Raw genomic sequence first — 18,695 nt, 5'->3', positions numbered from 1 at the left:
GCCTGAAAGATCAGGTATTTGGGCATCGCTACCCATAATGACTCAGTCCTTAAATGTCGTGAGCCAAAATACACGGACACGCCCTCAGCCCTCCCAATAAGCACGCAGGCCTCTGGGCAGGGAATGCCGCCTAGTTAGGGGCCTAATACTGTGCCCTAATAACCAAAGAAAATAGTTTATTTTATTAATAAAGCAAATCAATTTTCTTTTTTTTCTTAATGTTCACAGAGAACATGGGAGAGGCTTTACAGATGGAAGGGTGAGAGATAGAGGAGAAATTCAACCAATCCTAAGAGCTTACCAGGTCCCATCAGTAACAATAAAATAAATACAATCCTAAGAGTTTATTCGTTCACACAAGAATACCTTGATCAGGCCCATTAGCCAGTTGCCCAGTTGTTTGACAGCGCGCTAATGGACAGTAAGGGGGACAGGTGGGGCCCACATCTAGTTTCCCATCTTGACTTTTCGAAAATTCGAGCTCCCAGATGAACGGTGGGGATGCGGAGAAGGGAATTTGTCGCGTAGCGCACTTCCGATGTGGTCCTTCCAGCCGCGCGATCCAAATCTGACGGACGGCCGTGAGACACGTGAAGCCGGTTTTCTTCTGCAACCCGCCGTCTTGCCACTTGGACGTGCGACGGCTTATCTAGAGAGAGATAGAGAGAGAGACTGTGTCTGTAAGTGAAATGACCTAAAAGCCCCTGTCAATAAAGCTCCCACGCCAACGAGCCAACGCAACAGAGAAAGAGAGAGAGAGAGAAGAGAGAGAAAGCGCCAGCGGATTGAGGGGAGAAGAGGAGAGATGACGTGATTCCGTGCGGATTCTTCTTCTTGCGGAGAGGGAATTTGATCAGTGGTGGTGAAGACGGAGATCGCCACCGGAATGGGATTAGAGTCGTCGGGCTGCGTTTCTTCGCTGCGTTCTTCCGTCGGATTCGGGGTTGGCGGTTTGATTTCGCGCTGATTGATGATCACGGATTCACAGTTCGGTTGATTGCCGCGATGGGCGTCTGATCGAGGTATCGGCGAGGGCATTGAGATGGAATCGCTGGCCGATGCTGTGGACGCGCGCGGAGACGGTGCTGGCGCGGCGGGCTTCTCGCGGAGGCCGTCCCTCAGCGCCTTCCGTTTGTATTCTCCTCCCGCGAAAACGACGAGAGGGGAGGAAGGGATTACCCGCGGTCAGAGATCCAGGGCGGGCCTCCGGGTTATTGTGAAGAAGCCGGTTAGCTTTCGTATTTCTCATACTTGGGTTTTTTTCCCTTCTTCTTCTGGTTGTTTTCTGCTACCTTGGTTTCTACTTTCTACGAATCAACTCGTATGTCTCGTGTTGCTTCTCCTGAACCGGAAAAAAAAGGGAAATTCCGATGGGAAAACATGTTCCTTTATCCGGTTAGTTAACATTTCAAAGTTGCGTTGTTTGGGTTTTCACTCTGATTGTTGTCTCGCCATGTTGTCTCCTTCAGCTCTTCGATTTTTAGGCTGTGTTATTATGTGAGGAAAGTTATCGGAGAGCAGAAAAGATAAGTCTTTGGCTGTTTATGATTTGGATTCCGGCGCATGGATCGTTTCAGGCGCAAGAATATAGTTTCTTGTGTTCGTCTTAGGCACTCATCCCGACCGTTGATCTATGTGATGTGTCTCTTGAATCCGCCTTTTGCATGCAAGATAGTTGGTCATGGGCGAAATATTTTGCCATTGGGTTATTATATCCTCAGAGAAGTTTAATGCATAATCACATGCCGATTGACACGCAGGTACTCGCACGTTTGACGAGAGATATATTGGAAACATTCCAAGTTTGCGACCCAACTTTCACATATTCCGATGCTTTGATTCCAAAGCGGTTTCTTACTTCGCCTCATGTCGGGGTGTCAAATGAGGGCCACGACAACGTCAATTCGGATCTCATTCTCACTGTTGATCTTGAGTTGTTATCTTCCCACAGGAGGTGTGCTTCTCTCCTACAATCCTTTTTTCCTGATTTATACTTTTTCGGTTTAAATTTTTGGCCTCGGCTGAAAGAGACATTGATGCTTCTCACAAAACTGTTGCTCGGAATCATTAAATGTTTGATTTCATGCCTCTTTCGGGGTAGAGCACAAGATTCTAATTTGAAAATTTTCACATGATACCTTATTCTTTATGGATATTTAGTCTGCTGTACGGTTGGCGTGATCTTATTTTTTATTCTGAATTCATATTCTTTAGGTACATTGTCAAAGACATTTTGGGACACGGAACGTTCGGCCAAGTTGCCAAGTGCTGGTCCCCTGAAATGAACAAATATGTGGCTGTTAAAGTTATTAAGAATCATCCTGCATATTATCGTCAGTCATGGGTTGAGATATCTATATTGAGAGTGGTAACCACATTTTCTACGGCTTAATTCAGTTATTTAGTTTATTTGAGACTGTTTCCTCCTTGTCGTCGTCATATAATATATTGCTGCCGCGTTTCAGCTGAACGAAGTTTATGATCCCGAGGACCAGCACTCTATCGTTCGCATCCTTGATTATTTTCTCCACCAGAATCACTTATGCATTTCTTTTGAAATGCTTGGATCTAACTTGTAAGTTATAACATCTGTGCTTTTCTGACCATGTTTCATTTGTGGCCAACTTATTGTCTACTTCGGTTTTTATTGCACGTTAAAGTCTACTTGTAAATTATAGGCTATTTCCAACGTGAGGCAACTTACTATGCATCGTAATTCTTTTTGCATCTCGAAATGACATATCTGTATCTCTTACAGATATGAGTTGCTCAAGATGAACCATCACAAAGGATTAACCCTGAAAATTATCCGGGATTTTTCACAGCAGGTGAAAACTTGCATTTGAGCCTCAGCCTCCAGTCCGAATTCCGAAATTTCTTTCATGTTTACTCAATATCACCTATTCTTTCTCCTTGCGAACAGATTTTGAATGCTCTGGTCATCCTAAAAGATGGGGGTTTCATACATTGTGATTTGAAGCCAGAAAATATACTGCTTTGTGGAAGGTGAGAACAATGTTGCTTTTTTTGGGAATTTGTCAACAATTTTCCCTGTCGTCGCAGTTTGACTTGGTGTGTAAACCCACTTTGAATGTAACATTGGCTACACAGCACGGAGAAACCTACAGGTATTAAGGTTATTGATTTTGGGTCAGCCTGTAAGGAGGGTCAAACGATTTATTCCTACATCCAGGTTTGTCTTCAAATGAGATCCTCTTTAAACGAAGTCCTCTCATTTCTTTATGGTTCTGTGCTCATTCTCTTTCTACCTTCTTTAACGCAGAGTCGCTATTACCGATCCCCTGAGGTTCTTCTTGGGTACCCGTATCCTGATTCTATTGCTTAATGAGCCGCTGCCTGTGTTTCATTCAATTATGTTCTCCTTTTGGTGTGCACAGTAGTTTGTTTTAACAGTAGCCCGTCTTAATTAATCTTCTTCATTGTATGCGCTTTATTTTAATTTTGCTTAACTCGTCAATCAGATATGACACCGCTATTGATATGTGGTCAGTTGGGTGCATCGTGGCTGAACTGTTTTTAGGTTTACCTCTGTTTCCTGGAGCATCAGAGTTCGATTTGCTGAGGAGAATGATCAACATACTCGGGCAAGGATCTTTTGACCAACTTTTCTTTGGTGCATAGAATTTATTATCCTCATCATCCTTAGATATCCTTTGGCTAATACCTAGCACAGTTAATTGCCCGCATTATATTTTCCTTTTGTTAAGCTGGCTTAATGATGCAAACCAATGTGATTTGTATCGTGAATGGTATTTGGAGGGAAGTCCCACAAGATGGACGTCGCCAAGGCTCGATGAAGGAAAAGTTGGCAGAGCGAATGTAACCAAGAGAGAGAGAGATCTGGCAGGGTGGACATTGTGGAGGGTTGATGGCGAGGGTGAACTTAGTTGATGCAAGCTAACTATAACCAAATAACCTTTTTATGTCCTCCAACATGGAGGGCTGTATCTTTTAGGGCGACTTACGGGATAGGCTCAAGAGACAAAAATACCCTCAGTGGGCTTAAGATGCAATGGACATTGTATCTGTTGATTTTCTCAAGTGGATACAGTGGGAGATCCCGGGCATTCTGACGGAAGATTTAAGAAAACACCTTTACCACACTCTCGCGAACTGAGCTTCTATTTGCGGAGGAGAATGATCAACAAACTGGCCCAAGCATCTTTTGATCTTTTGAGAATTTTGTCTTCGATGCATAAAATTTGTGATCCTCATCACCCTTTGTTGATATTCCTTTATGCAATTATCTAGCAAAGTTATTTGCCTGAACTAAATTTTCATTTTTCAAGCTGGGTTATGGTAGAGTCCTTGCTCCCGCTAATGTAAAAACTACTTCAGAATGAAACCCAAACAAAGATGTCCTTCCGTCTAGTCAAAATATCTGGGAGTGAAACACAGGGAGAGATTTAGTGAGGGGAAAGGAGGGACAAGAGGGCGCCGGCGTCTCAGGAGGAGTCGCGCCGCGCAGCTAACCCTTCGAGCGTTCCGTTGCCTGGAGGAGAAGGACAGGAGAGAGAGAGAGAGAGAGAGAGAGAGAGAAGTAAGTTAGGGTTCCGGGAAGGTTCAAGGAGGGTAGAGGGAAAGAGAAGAGCATACCACTATACTCACTGCCGTCTTCTCCGGCGCTTCCCCCTTTTTCCATCGAGCGCGCCTCCGTAATCTCTGCCCTGATGGGCTCCGTTGCAAGTCGTGGGCCCTCTCGTGGCCCACGTCGTTTCCTCTGGTAGACCCGTAATGGGGACCTAACAGGTTAATTATCTCAAGGGGACGCAGTGAGAAATTACAGCCGTTCTGGCACAAGATTTTAGAATTCTCCTTTATTTTCATTTTTCCTTACAAAAAATGCCCGTTCTTTATTAGGTGGTAACAGTAATGGTAGACATATTTGACCGTTGAGAGATACACTGAGATATCATAATCCCAATTTTAGTTCGACAAAACCTAGGAATTACAGTGGTAAATTTTAAGCTAAACTTTTTATCCTTCTGACAAAAAGGTTAGCTGCATTCTGTCAAATTCATTATGTTAACTCTCTGATAAGCGTTCATCGAAAGCATCTAACTTTGGACCAAAAATATGAATTCTTTTACAGAACAAACGACTGTTATGTTTATCAATTGAGGCCTGTAATTATTTTTCGGAAGTCGTTTTTGTGGTATATAATTGCTTTTAATCATTTACTGACAACCAGAAGATCCAAATTCTCATGAGTATAAGACAACGCTTTTACAAATAGTCAAAGGTCTGTAATTATGTTAGAACCATGTTTCTCTGTTTAGTAGGAGAAGAGAGTTCAGGACTGGCTCAACAAAAAAATAGTGCGTTGCCACCGACAAGGTTCAGAACAGTAGAAGGAGAGAAAGGGATGTTTGGAAATGGGAGGCAGGGTGATGCCGGGGATCAGAGAGCCCTTCTCCTGGGTAGCAAGTCCGTCAGGCGCTAAGATGCCAGGTGGAAGGGAGGGGAAATAGGGGAGAAAAGAGAGGTCAGTTAGGTCGAGGAAGGTCAGTTTAGGAGGAGAAAAAAAGGGGAAGGGAAGTACCGATTCTTTGCTGCTGATTTCCTCCTCGATCCCTCCTCTTACGGGGGATCTCGGTCCCGTGACCTCCGCTCTAATGGGCTCTGTTGCAGGTTGGGGGCTCAGATGTGGCTCACGGGGCTTCCTCACGTAGACTTGAAGCACAGTTCTAACAAGTTATTAGTTTAACTGCCGAGGTTTATGAATCAGTGGGAACAGAAACAAATGAAGCCATCTGTTTCACTTGCTTTGATAATATGTGTGAAAATCGTAGGATTTTGTTTACTATGTGTGTAATATGAAATTTCCTTCTTTACTTAGTTTTTTCTGTTTCTGTTAAATTTCTGATTTGCCTTGTCTTCACATTCATATCAGCCAGTAATGTAAAACGCAAAAAGCCTACATTTGTATCCATCTCAGCCAGTTATATACTGGCTTGTACAAAGCAGCTCTGGGCTCGTCTAACTGAAGTCACTTATTTTACACGTTGGTAATAAGTGACTTAAAAGTACGTTAGATAGAGTGGGTCACTTATAACCCATGGCCCACTTACACTAGACATACCACAATGCGGAGAAATAACTCAGAAAAAAATAATATTAACTACCAGTTTCCACAGATGGGCTTTACTAAATAACTCCTGCAGGCTATTATCCTGATTTTCAAAAGAACTGACAATGCGCTGTTACTGCACAGTGGACAGCCCCCCGATGAGATTCTTCGAGAGTCAAAGAGTACGTCCAAGTACTTTAAGCAGGTAGGAAGCATCCACACTTTAGATTCTGATGGATCGCGGAGAGGGTGCTCTAGTGCATATCGTTTGATGACTGAAGAAGAGTACGAATCTGTAAGTTTTTTGAACCCCCCGTTGTGGCGAAAAAGAGTATTTTGTAATCCTTTTGTATTTATTTGTTTTGACCACGTATTTGTGCAGAGAGAAATGAAGAAGCCCGTTATTGGAAAGAATTATTTTGGCAAGTTCGTGACTCTTGAGGAAATCATCCACGGCTACCCATATCGAAGAAATATTAGTGAAACAGAGAAGGCGGATGGTTTGTCTCTTTACATTTTTTTGTTTTCCTTCTTAAATAGGAGGACGTTGGGGTTAACATCTCTGTCAACAAAAATTGTAGAATGTACAAGGCGTTCAGCATTGATAGACTTTGTTAGGGGTCTAATGACGTTTGACCCTGTGAAAAGGTGGAGCCCTCTACAGGTTTGATGGATATCCACAAATGAATGTCAGCTGATCCCGTCAACTTCTCTCATGACTCAACGTTTCCTATCTTCTGCAGGCTTCAAGGCATCCATTCTTGACGGGAGAGTCTTTCACTTGCCCTTATAAGCCTTCACTGGAGACGCGCCAAATTGTAAGTTATGCGGATTTATTAGTGATGGAAGTTCTGATATCCTTGATGCACTGTCAGCTCCAATGAATGAATGGAAGAGTAGAGATGATTTAGGGCAGAGGAAGAGAGAAAGAAAGTTCGATTGACATAAACATAAAACCACATTATCCATTAATTATGACAAACGTCCCTTAGAGAGCGTGTTCAAATCTGAACATCCAAATTTCAGTTCTTCACAACGGTAAAAAAATAACTCGACGTTACATTGGGTATAATGCTAAATAAAAGAGAAATCAGGACAAATTTTAAAACAAAAAAAAACGGGCTAGAAGATTTTTTTATAGAACAGCTCATTGTTCTGTAAAAAAGGCAGGATGTGTATCCTTTAGTTACGAAGAACAGCACATTGTTCCATAGAGTTGACTTGAGAGGCACAGATGGTGCTGCCCTTCAGTTTCTTCTGGATTGTTGGTCTGCGTCCATGTGCTTGGTTCAGACGAGGCAAACAAGATTATTACACATCAGCATGATTGCCATGGTGCGATGGATCTTAAGGTCCTTCGGCAGGTGTTTGATCCCCTAGGATTCATGCATGCCCAAGCCTAATGTCCAAAGCTCTACTTTAACATTGGACTGTAACATCACAATCTGCTTCTTGTTTTTCCAGGAGTTGAGATTACCCCCAAAAGCACATAAACTGTAAGTGAACCTTCTAACAACAATATGACCTGCATAATCAGCGTCTGTCCGTGTAGATTTCAAGGTAAATAGAGTGAACGAGAAAAATAGAGAACTTTAGGGAAGAAGAAAGAACCCTCAAAATTCAAGAACGGCCCTTACACAACCCGTTTAGGGTTCAAAGTTAATTAGAGTTATTGGGCTAAAAAACACAAAAAAGGCCCAATCGCAGTATAACGGTCAGGATAACAGTTAGTGCATGAAACTGTGCGCCAATGGGCCAGGCCCATTTGCGAGAACACATTTGACAGTAAGTATTTTCTATGGTTTTAATACTATCATGACTGGAGTACCCTTTAGGTATCTGAGTATGTGACACACGGAATATTCATGTACTTCTCTGGGATCTGCATAAATTGACTGACTTACCTCACAGCATAGGAGATATTCGACCAACCAGTCGTTGATATCTCCCTTTATCAACCAGGGTACTGTCCTGTCCAAGACCCAGTTTATGTTCTGAATCAACTGGTGTTGGGACTGGCTTACAACCCGGCAAGCCAGTCTCCTTCAATAAATGGTGTACTTAAGCTGGGATAGAATGATTTATTTTTGAAAAGTTATTTAAGGCGGTCACCCGACAAAGAGGTAACCACCGAGAGTTACATGTGGAGATAGCTAACTTCCTCACAACCTGGCCAACCCCTCCCTTATCTGATTACCCCCCTAGTGAACCATGATTCCATGAGGCCCTCGACCTCATGGGCTAGCCCGTCCTTGGACGCCTTGCCCCCCTAAATACTGCCTCATTTTGGTGTAACCATATCGCCCAAGCTGGGATAGAATGATTCCGTAAGGTGAGCAGGCGACTTCTATGCTCAAGAAGCACTGCCGGTTGTGCACACGTTTAATCTCAAAATCCTGGGAGAGGCGGTCATCCACCTTCTGAATTCCTTCTTGATCGATCCCTGATAGAATCATATGATTATGGTACACAGACTAATAAAGCTATGCCCCTAGGAGTATGTTTTTAAACAAAATATGATCCCCGTTACTTAGCCCATTATTCACCCACTTTATAGTTTCAGTGCATTTTCCAAACCAGCTTCGTGGAGACAGTTTAAGTCCATCAGAACCTTGTTCGATTTCCTTACTAGGTGATGATTCTGTGCTATCTTGAATACGCACTGATATTTCTTCCTCTAAATATCCGTGTAGAAAAGTATTCTTAACATTAAGCTGGTGAAGATCTTTACCCTCGATGACGTCCAGGGAGATCAGTATTTTGTAGAGCAGTCATCTTTTTCTCGGGGGAAAATATTTCCCCGAAGTCAATTACATATTGTTGTGTATGTCCATTAGCTTCTGGGAGGACATTTGCACCTCTCTATGTCCCCATTCTGTTGGTATTTAACAATGGACATTCAGTGACAGCCTACAAATTTCTTCCTTGAGGAACCATATCTCATTCTTATTCAGTGCTTGTATTTCTGTATCTGTATCCGTTGTGGTCTTCCAATTTGGATCATGCATTGTTGTCTCTTATATATTTGTAGGGACCTTAATGGACTATACTTATGGTATAATCGCTTGATACTGAAGTGATAAGGTACTTGGAGGAATGCATTTCTGTATAGGATAGGGAGATTTGCCTCCTTTATCCTCAAATTGGGGAAGGAGAAAGTATGGGGTGGGTTTTGTTAATGGGAGCTCATTGGACCCAAAATCAGACTCCAGTGCGGCCTCTTCCCGAGATATATTTTTCCATAAATTGCCTTGGATCCTGACGTCATCCTAGGGACCCAAGTTTGGATGGGACAGTTCCCTCTCCATTGGAAACTTATCCTAATGATGATGTCCTGACAGTAGAGCCATGCTCCCCGCTAATTGATGTTGGAGTGTATGGGTGAGATGCATTGCAAGATCCATGCAGTCGTGTGTGGACCTATCTAAGTCGTCCTGATTAGATGGATGGTCAGCGCATTATCTTTTGGTTCCCCTGCACTGTCTCCGGAGGTCCATAGTACCTTTGCTTGTTGAAAATGACATCTTTAGTAACACCGTATTTCCTTTTGATGATATCGTAAGAGCAATATCCTTTCTGCCTCAGTGAATAACCCAGGAAAAAACATACTTTAGGGTGTGGAGTAACTTCTAAAGACGCAGTGGTGCACATAGGCTACACATCCAAAGATGCAAAGCAGTAAATCATATTCCAGCCGTACGGGTGGAGTATCTTTGTTCATTTCATCTGCGTTGCCCTGCTTAGAACCTCGGTGGCTGCTTGTCAATCAGATGAGTTCCATTGAACCGGGCGCCGGCACAAGTGACATAATCCCGGTGACAACCCATTGGAAATCTGGAACTGGACTTTGAAGCATTAGGGCACAAGTGACAACCCAGTAGATGTCTTTTTTTTCTTTCAACTACCACATTGTGTTGCGGTTTTTTTATGCAGATATCTCATGAATTACTCCTTGATCGGAATTTTTTTCGAGCTCATTATTCTCATAATCATTGCATTATCATATCTGAAGTGTCATACCCCTTTTTCAAACTATAATTTAATGATTTTGAAAAAGTTAATTATAATCTTTGTTGATTCTGACTGCGATTCATCAAATACACCCAGGTCATGCAAACAATCATCGATGAAGGATATATACCAGCGCTTCCCCCGCACATTGACATCAGGGATGGACCCCAGATGTCAGTGTGAACTAACATAAAGGGTGTAAGGGATCAACGAAATGCAGGAGAGTAGATAGCACGGGTATGCTTAGCCCTCTCACATGTGTCACACGTAAAATTCACTCTGTCAATTTCATTAGATTATTGAGGGTATAGAAGCCACAAAGTGGGAAAAGCTGGTTGGCCCAGATGCCGATGGAGTAAAAAAAATGCCCTCTCAATGTGAGTGGGAGTTATATGGAGAGTGATGGGTTCTGGTGGGAGAACCTCCTTGATATGTTGATGCATGAGATAGTAGAAGCCATGTTTCTCTTCATCGAGCAGTCCAACCGCTATCATGTCATTTGATTCACAAGTCAGCTGGTTGTAGTGGTTAATAAGTCATGCATGACTTCCTTCTAAGACCTGTTTCTGACTTCTAACAATTAGGCTTTCTAACAATGGGTCAACACTCTGATTACCATTTTCAAATTCGGCGAAAAATACGCTTTGAAATTTTTCTTTGAATCTTTATCCTTGTTGGTTTCTAATCACCGGTGATTGCAGACCTTTTTAATCAACATTAACAAGTTCAACTCTGGTTCACTTTTCTTTTGTTGAAGACGATTTGCTACTCTTTAGGTCATGCCAAATGATGGCACCTCTTTTAAGCTTGAACTCCTTTTAACCTAATGGCAATTAATCGTTTAAAATATTTTGTTTTTTTCATACTTTATCAGCCGGTTAGGCACAGAGCAGCAGTGGAACATAATCCCGGTGGAGGCCATTGGGCGGTTGCCGGTCTCTCTCCTCAGGTACCCAGTTCTTTCATGGGGACTTAATCTCTTTTAAATAAGTTGACAAATAAAAAATGAGCTTAATCTCTTTTAAAAAATGTGTTCAGAGATATTTTGGATGTGCACTAAAAATACCATTCTACTAAGTACAGCCTAGATGCAAACACCTTTTAATATCATTATTTCTAATAACCATACTAATGCTTGGGTCAATAATTTTTGGTGAACAGATCTCAAATTTCGGACAGGGCATCAGGCAGAGCAGCCCACATTTTCACCAGATGCCGTATTCCTCTCGGGGTGGCGGCAGCTACTGCAGCTTTGGCAGTTTCGGGAGTTACAATGAGAATGGTTTCCAAGGGAGCAGCTATGGAGATGCGTATTTCTCACCTGCTGGGCCATCAGCAATTTACCTCCAGGCCCAATTTGGCGGATCAATCTTAGGAGCCAGCCCAGACATCAGGCACAGACCGCATCAAATTCCTCATGGATCAGTCGTTGGGTTCAGCCCCACGGGGCATTTCTCATCAATGCCGCTGGGCGCCAGCCCCTCTCAGTTCACCCCTCCCAACTCACAGATCCAGGTGGGCCCTATCTCCCCAGGAAGCTATGGCCCCTTGTCCCCTGCCAGGGCTGGCGGCGGGGTCCACGGCTCCCCCCTTGGAAAAGGTTCTGGCTTCAGCAAACACCATAGAAAATGGAGCAGCAATAGAGGAGGCTATCATGAGGGCGCATACCATCATCATCCTCATCCGCATGATGGATACAGCTCTGGTCAATCTGAAGGGAGCTTTCATGTCCAATCCCAGGTTGTTTCTCCTCGCCACTCTCTATCATCCTCTTGTCAGCCTTCATGGAGGCAGCATCGCGGCAGCGGTGTCAGCGGCTTTCCTCCTCTGGCTAGTTCTTCAAGCAATGCTCCGCCAAATCCTTCGGAGACCTCGTTTGACAGGCAGGAAGGTGGCTCGTCATCTCCTGATCCCGGGGATTGGGACCCGAATTACAGGTACCGTGTTCCAGTTATTTAAAATCACATTCCTGCTTTTGAATTATTTTTTGACGATGCGTCAATCGAACCTGCTCTGAATTCCATTGTTTTTTTCTGTTCTTTGTCTCCAGCGATGAGCTTCTCCTGCAAGAGGACAACGCAGATGTGAGGAATCTGGCTTCCGAGTTATCCAACGGGTTGCACATCGACGCTGGAAGTAATCACAACCGTGGACGCAAGTCATATCGCCCGAGTTTCGACCAATTCTTCTCAAACGAAAGGTATTCATAAATACATACATTTGACCACCAATTACGGGTGGTCTTCCTTATTTTCTTCAAACAAAAAATCATAAATACATACATACATATTTACAACAATCGTAAAAAAACGATTGTTGTATGAAGTGTCAGAAGAGACGAAGCACCGCAGCCGTATTCAAATATGGAGAGCAACCCGTCCAATGTTCATGACCTGCACACCGGTCAGACTCGGTTAAGCCGGTTTGGTCAACCCCCCGTGCATCGATTTCCGCCTCTGCAGTCTCCTCATCAGCTTCAGAGAAACAGGAACAACCCGACGGGTCAGCCGACCAAGACAAACTTGGGTGTGGCCGATGCCCAGTCTGCCGCCAACCGTTGGAGCTCTTCCTGGGGTAAGCTGACTGCCATAACGCTGACCCACGAATGCGTTGACCCATGAATACGTTGACCGAAATCTGACTCTGTTGGTGCGCTGCAGGAAGCTGAGCCAGGTGGGAGAGCCCTCCCCCCTGCAGTTTTGTTCTTGTGTTGTGACCTTGGCCGCGGACGTAATCGCAAGGGAGTGATAGTGCTCCCGCGCTCGGTCCGAGCTTCTCGCCAAGGATGAGGGACCTGCCCGGACCTCGACGGAGAGGCTTGCATGAACAAGGCGCGGAGGACTACAGATTCAAGCATATCATGGTATGTTGGCCTTCTTTTTTAATAATTTCCTCCAAGGAAGAAACCGGCCTGTTGACTCCCCATCTCGCATGCAGGGTCAAGGATTTTAGAATGGCTGTTGGCGGCGCGCTTGCCGGCGCCCCACAGCCTACTCCGCCGATGAAGAAGCGTCTCATCCTCAGGTCTGGCGAAGAAGAAGAAGAAAGAGAAGAAGAAAGCATGTCCGGGTTTGGCGGCCTACGCGAATGTGGCTTTTTTATGATAACATTATTGATAATTTTATAATATTTTCAAGATAGGATGTGAGCCCAGTATAAATTCAAGTGCGCTTCATAACTCATAAGTGGGTGTTCGCCAGGGGTCGGTCTTTGTTGGCTTTGGGTCTCTGCAGGGATGCGGTTCGTGCGCAGCGGCGGAGACGGCGGCGGGGAGGAGAGCGCGAACCTATACGTGGCGAACTGCGGGCCGGCGGTGGGGGTGGCGCTCGCGGAGGTGGCCGCCGCCTTCGGCGTGTTCGGCGAGGTCGCCGCCGTCCATCCCGCCGACGGATCGGGCAGCCGCGTCGTCGTCTGCTTCGCCGACGCGAGCTCGTCACGCGCGGCCATGGCGGCGTGGGGCGGCACCGCCCCCTGCCCCGCCCTCGGCGGCCGCGCCCTCCACTTACGCTACTCCGTCTCCCGCCCGCCGTCCCCGCCGCCGCCCGACGCGCTTAGCGTCGCGCTGGATGCGGAGGAGCTCGCGCTTCCCGGCCTCCTCCTCGCCAAGGACTTTATCACCCCCGACGAAGAGACGGTCGGCCGAGATTTCTGCCTAATCTCTCTCTCCGTCTCTCTCGCTGAATCAATCTCTCCGCAGGAATTACTCGCAGAGGTGGACGCCAGACCTTGGAGAAGACTCGCGAAGAGGAGAGTGCAGCACTACGGACACGTCTTCATGTACGAAGTAAGCAGCAGTCCATCACCTTACGTTATCAAGAAGAACATACGCACTCAGATTTGGGAAATTCGTCCTTTGTGTCAGACGAGAAACGTAGATCCGTCGCTTCCCCTCGGCGATCTCCCGGCCTTCCTCTCCAATCTGCTGCTCAGAATCGCGTCCTTTGCCCAGCTTTCTGCCGAGGAGGACGACGAAGCTGGTACCGCGAGGGTGTTCGACCAGGTCACGGTGAGAAACCCCATGGAAAAAAAAGCCTATTGATTATAATCGGAGATGGAATAATGAAAGATGGGTGGGGGCAGGTGAACGAGTACCCTCCAGGCGTGGGCATCTCTCCCCACATCGACACCCACTCGGCTTTCACTGGCCCCATCTTGAGCTTGTCTCTGGCCGGTCCCTGCGTCATGGAGTTCAGGCAACACTCTCCGCCGGCGAGGAAGGCCATCTTCCTCCCTCCTCGCTCCCTGCTCGTCATGTCCGGCGACGCCCGCTACGCTTGGCATCACTACATTCCCCACCACAAGGTCCATCTCTCCCCCCTCTTTCTTCTTCATCTTAATCTTCTTTCTTCTTCTTCAACAGGGTGACTGACACACCGGTCTGGCGTTTTGTCCCCAGGTCGACTTTGTGAGAGGGGAGGCGGTGAGAAGAGGCGCCAGAAGAGTCTCTGTGACGTTCCGGAAGGTGAGGTCGGGGCCGTGCCGCTGCCGGCACCACCAGCTGTGCGACTCTCAGAGCGGCGGCTCCGCCGGCCGCTGAAACTCGTCGTCGTCGTCCTCCGGCGGCCTGGCTGAGAACCTGTGCGAGCCATGGCCGACCCTGATGTCACTGAACCCGGGTTCCTTGCTCACCCCGCCGGCTCGCATCCGCCGCCGGACCGCGCCCACCTCCTCCCACCGCCCGCGCGCCGCCAGCGCATTCGCCAGCAGGACGTGGTGCCCGGCGCCGCCGCCGCCCCGCTCTATCTCAAACACCCGCGCCGCCGCCGCCCGGGCCAGCTCCAGTTCGCCGTGCTGCCGGCACGCGGCCAGCAGCGACCCCCAGATGCCCACGAAGCGGCCCTTGTCCCCGAGCCGGAGCGCGAAGTCGTAGGCCTCCCTCACCCTGCCCGCTCGGCCGAGCATGTCCACCACGCAGCAGTGGTGCTCGTGCGAGGCCGCCACCCCCGCCTCGCCCTCCATGAGCCTGAACAGCGCCAGCCCCTCCTCCACCAGCCCCGCGTGCGCGCACGCCGCCATCGCCGCCACGAAGGTCGCCGCGTCCGGGCTCAGCCCGCGCGCCCGCATCTCCGCGAACAGCGCCAGCGCCCGTCTCCCCTGCCCGTGCGCGCCCAGCCCGGAGATCATCGCCGTGTGGGCGACCACGCCCCTCTCCGGCATTCCCTCGAACACCTTCTCCGCGCCGCCCAGCCACCCGCACTTGGCGTACGCGTCCACCAGCGACGTCCCCACGAAGGGGTTCGCGTCCAGCCCGCGCCGGACGGCGAACCCGTGCAGTTCCCGCGCGGACCGCAGCCCGCCCGCCGCGCCGCAGCAGGGTAGCACCGACGACAGCGTGGTGGCGCTGGGCGGAAGCCCGGCGCGCAGCAGCTCTCTGAACAGCGCCAGAGCGGGCTCGGACTGGCCCGCCCGCGCGTGGCCCGCGATCATGGCGTTCCAGGTGACCAGGTCGCGCGCCGCGGCGCCGTCGAAGAGCCGCCTCGCCGCGCCGACCGCGCCCCCCTTGGCGTACATGTCGATCAGGTAGCTGTCCATGGCGGCGCCGCCGATGCCCCGCCGGAGGAGCCGCCCGTGCGCCTCCTTCCCGGGCCGGAGCTCGCCCAGGTTGGAGGCCGCGGACAGCACCGCCGCCAGCGTCACCTCGTCGGGCTCAACGGTCATCTCGCGGACCATGGCCAGCGCCTCGCGGTCGAGCCCGCTCTGCACCCGGCCCGCCACGATTGTGTTCCAGGAGACCGCGTCTCGGTCCGGCATGCGCCGGAACAGCTCCAGCGCCGCCGCCTCCACCTCCCCGCAGCGCGCGTACATGCCCATCAGCGCGTTGGCGAGCACCACCGGCGGCGCCGCCCCGAAGCTCTTGACCACGCGGCCGTGGACCTGCGCCCCGAGCCGCGGCCCCGGCGACGCGGCCAGCGCCGCCACGTGGGTCACGGCGTCGGTCGGGACCGGCGCGCCGAGCATCCGCGCGAAGAGCCGCAGGGCGGACTCGTTGAGCCCGTTCTGGATGTACCCGCCGATCATGGCGTTCCAGACCTCCGTCGTGCGCGCGGCGGCGGCGGAGAGGTCGAAGGCCCGGCGCGCCGCCGCGACGTCGCCGAGCTCGGCCAGCATGCAGACGGCGGCGCTGGCCACGAAGGGGTCGGCGGCGAGCTCGTCCCCGCGCTTGAGCAGCATCCCGAAGAGGGCCATGGCGGCCGACACGTCCCCCAGAGCCGCCGCCGCGGGGAAGACGTTGATGAAGCTGACCGCCGACGGCTCCGTCCCGCCCTCCACCATCTCCTTGAACATGCTCAGCGACTCGAGCGGCCTCCCGCGGCGAGCCGCCCACCGTAGCATGGTGTTCCAGGAGACCACGTTTCTCACAGGCATTCTGTCGAACAGGCGACAGGCGGCGGCGGCGGTGGTCTCCGGCGAGCTGGCGTAGAGGTTGAGGAGAGAGTTGCAGAGGACGGTGTTGTGGAGGAGGAGAGAGTCGGGGAGGCGGAGGAGGCGGGCGTGGATGGCCTCGCCGTGGGGGAGGAGGCGGAGCTCGGCGCAGGCTTTGAGGGCGGAGGAGAAGGTGTAGGCGTCGGCGGGGGCGGAGGCGGCGACCATGGCGGCGTACAGGCGGAGCGCCTCGTCGGGGAGGGAGTTGCAGACGTAGCCGATGAGGAGGGTGTTCCAGAGGACGGTGGGGATGGGGGCCGGGATGGAATCGAACAGCCGCCGCGCCATCTCCGGCCGCCCTTCCTTGCACAAGGCGCCGATCTGCGCCCTCAACATGGACAATTTCGTCTGGCTTTTGCCGCCGCCGTCGCTGTAGTTTTGCTTGCCCTTCGTCTTCTCCTTCTCCTTCTTCTTCTTCTTCTTCTTCTTCTCGTCCGACGGTGGGCGGCGGGGAGAGACGGAGACGGCCCGTGAAGGGTCGGAGTGGGAGACGGCAGAGAACGACGGCGGCGGAAGAGGGAACGCCGCCGACGCCATGGCCGAATTAGCCTACGCCGGGCGGTCACCTCCTCGGCGCGGCGGCGCGCGCCGCCGCTACGGCCGTCGGGAAATCGTCCATGCTCGTTATCTTCTTCTAAAGATCATTCCCTTCAACGTGTGCGGTGGAGGCGTGGTAGTATAATTTAGGGATAATACTATGAAAGAGCCCCAACTTTCAGTTTTGTAAAGATTGTAGCCCGAACTTTCAACTTTGTAAAAAAAATAGCCCCGACGAATGAGACGTCGCCATTTGGCGTCGAATTTTTTTTTTCCCCACCTCCGGTCAAAGGGTGACGCGGCGGCCACCGTGGCGCCCAGGTGGACTCCACGGTGGCATCCGCGTCACCGCGTGACCGCGGACGACGCCGTGGAGTCCGTCCGCCCACGCCGCCGCCCGTCTCCTTCTCCCGCCGCCGGCCGAATTCGTCGGCCGCCGCCGGCGCGCGTTTCCGGCCGCCGCCGACGCCGCCCGCCGGCATTCGCCGTCGATGCCGCCCGTCCGCCGTCGTCGACGCCGCCGTCTGCCGCGCGTTCTCGTTGATCTGAGCAAGACATGAAACGTTTCCTCTTACGAACAAGATCTGAGCAAGACATTCTCGTCTTCTCTTCTCTATTCTTTTGCTCTATTCTATCCTCTCTTCTTACGAGCTTTTTTTCTCTTTTATTCTCGGCTTCTTTTCTCTTACGCGCTTCTCTTGACTTCTCTTTTATTGTCGTCTTCTCTTCTCTTACGAACTTCACTTCTCTTCTCTTTTACTCTTGTCTTCTCTTCTCTTACGACCCTCGCTTCTCTTCTCTTTAATCTCACTTGGTTAATGGTCGCAGGCGCCGTGTTAAGGGGGAAGCAGCTGAAGGTGGAGAAGGCGAGGAAGAAGGAAAATCAGAAGATGGCCGTGCAGAGCTTCGCAGCCGAAAGAAGAAGAAGAAGAAGAAGAAGAAATAGAAGAAGAGAGAAGAAGAAGAAATAGAAGAAGAGAGAAGAAGAAGAAGAAGAAGAAGAAGAAATAGAAGAAGAGAGAAGAAGAAGAAGAAGAAGAAGAAGAAATAGAAGAAGAGAGAAGAAGAAATAGAAGAAGAGAGAAGAAAAAATAGAAGAAGAGAGAAGAAGAAGAAGAAGAAGAAGAAGAAATAGAAGAAGAGAGAAGAAGAAGAAATAGAAGAAGAGAGAAGAAGAAGAAGAAGAAGAAGAAGAAATAGAAGAAGAGAGAAGAAGAAGAAGAAGAAGAAGGAGAAATAGAAGAAAGAAAAAGAAAAAGAAGAAGAGAGAAAAAAAAATAGAAGAAGAGAGAAGAAGAAGAAGAAGAAGAAGAAGAAGAAGAAGAAATAGAAGAAGAGAGAAGAAGAAGAAGAAGAAGAAGAAGAAATAGAAGAAGAGAGAAGAAGAAAAAGAAGAAGAGAGAAGAAGAAAAAGAAGAAGAGAGAAGAAGAAGAAGAAGAAGAAGAAGAAGAAGAAGAAGAAGAAGAAATAGAAGAAGAGAGAAGAAGAAGAAGAAGAAGAAGAAGAAGAAGAAGAAGAAGAAGAAGAAGAAGAAGAAGAAATAGAAGAAGAGAGAAGAAGAAGAAGAAGAAGAAGAAGAAGAAGAGAGAAGAAGAAGAAGAAGAAGAAGAAGAAGAAGAAGAAGAAGAGGAA

General features: G+C 49.0%; 3 protein-coding genes across 5 annotated transcripts; 2 read left to right on the top strand and 1 right to left on the bottom strand.

Annotated features, from left to right (window-relative positions):
• The first annotated feature begins 748 nt into the window (after positions 1-748).
• YAK1 (YAK1-like protein 1) lies at positions 749-12,940 on the top strand. Of its 2 annotated transcripts, none has more exons than XM_078581606.1 (18): positions 749-1,228; positions 1,761-1,954; positions 2,215-2,368; positions 2,466-2,575; positions 2,759-2,828; positions 2,924-3,006; positions 3,112-3,193; positions 3,284-3,324; positions 3,483-3,605; positions 6,236-6,386; positions 6,474-6,591; positions 6,673-6,755; positions 6,835-6,909; positions 10,977-11,051; positions 11,264-12,039; positions 12,153-12,302; positions 12,435-12,676; positions 12,763-12,940. In XM_078581606.1, exons 1-18 carry the CDS (start codon positions 1,043-1,045, stop codon positions 12,768-12,770), a joined length of 2,721 nt encoding a protein of 906 aa, XP_078437732.1. In that variant the 5' UTR covers positions 749-1,042; the 3' UTR covers positions 12,771-12,940. The 2 variants fall into 2 exon arrangements, with proteins under 2 accessions (XP_078437732.1, XP_078437731.1); XM_078581605.1 differs by having other exon boundaries at positions 12,429-12,676.
• Positions 12,941-13,249: 309 nt separating this feature from the next.
• TRM9 (RNA-binding (RRM/RBD/RNP motifs) family protein) lies at positions 13,250-14,639 on the top strand. 2 transcript variants are annotated; one of them, XM_078581610.1, is made up of 5 exons: positions 13,253-13,736; positions 13,800-13,886; positions 13,965-14,108; positions 14,183-14,404; positions 14,499-14,639. In XM_078581610.1, the coding sequence occupies exons 1-5, from the start codon at positions 13,338-13,340 to the stop codon at positions 14,637-14,639; spliced, it is 993 nt and encodes a 330-aa protein (XP_078437736.1). In that variant the 5' UTR covers positions 13,253-13,337. The 2 variants fall into 2 exon arrangements, with proteins under 2 accessions (XP_078437735.1, XP_078437736.1); XM_078581609.1 differs by having other exon boundaries at positions 13,250-13,736; positions 13,800-14,108.
• LOC144708353 (pentatricopeptide repeat-containing protein At3g22150, chloroplastic-like) lies at positions 13,881-17,202 on the bottom strand. Its single transcript, XM_078581608.1, has 2 exons — positions 14,195-17,202; positions 13,881-14,076 (listed from the first exon to the last, which is right to left on the bottom strand). Exon 1 carries the CDS (start codon positions 17,060-17,062, stop codon positions 14,612-14,614), a length of 2,451 nt encoding a protein of 816 aa, XP_078437734.1. The 5' UTR covers positions 17,063-17,202; the 3' UTR covers positions 13,881-14,076; positions 14,195-14,611.
• Between the last annotated feature and the right edge of the window lie 1,493 nt (positions 17,203-18,695).

The sequence above is a fragment of the Wolffia australiana genome, chromosome 10 (assembly GCF_029677425.1).
Source record: "Wolffia australiana isolate 7733 chromosome 10, ASM2967742v1".
Classification (NCBI taxonomy): domain Eukaryota; kingdom Viridiplantae; phylum Streptophyta; class Magnoliopsida; order Alismatales; family Araceae; genus Wolffia; species Wolffia australiana.
Note: the sequence above shows the minus strand (reverse complement) of the source record. Positions and strands in the feature narration are given on the sequence as shown.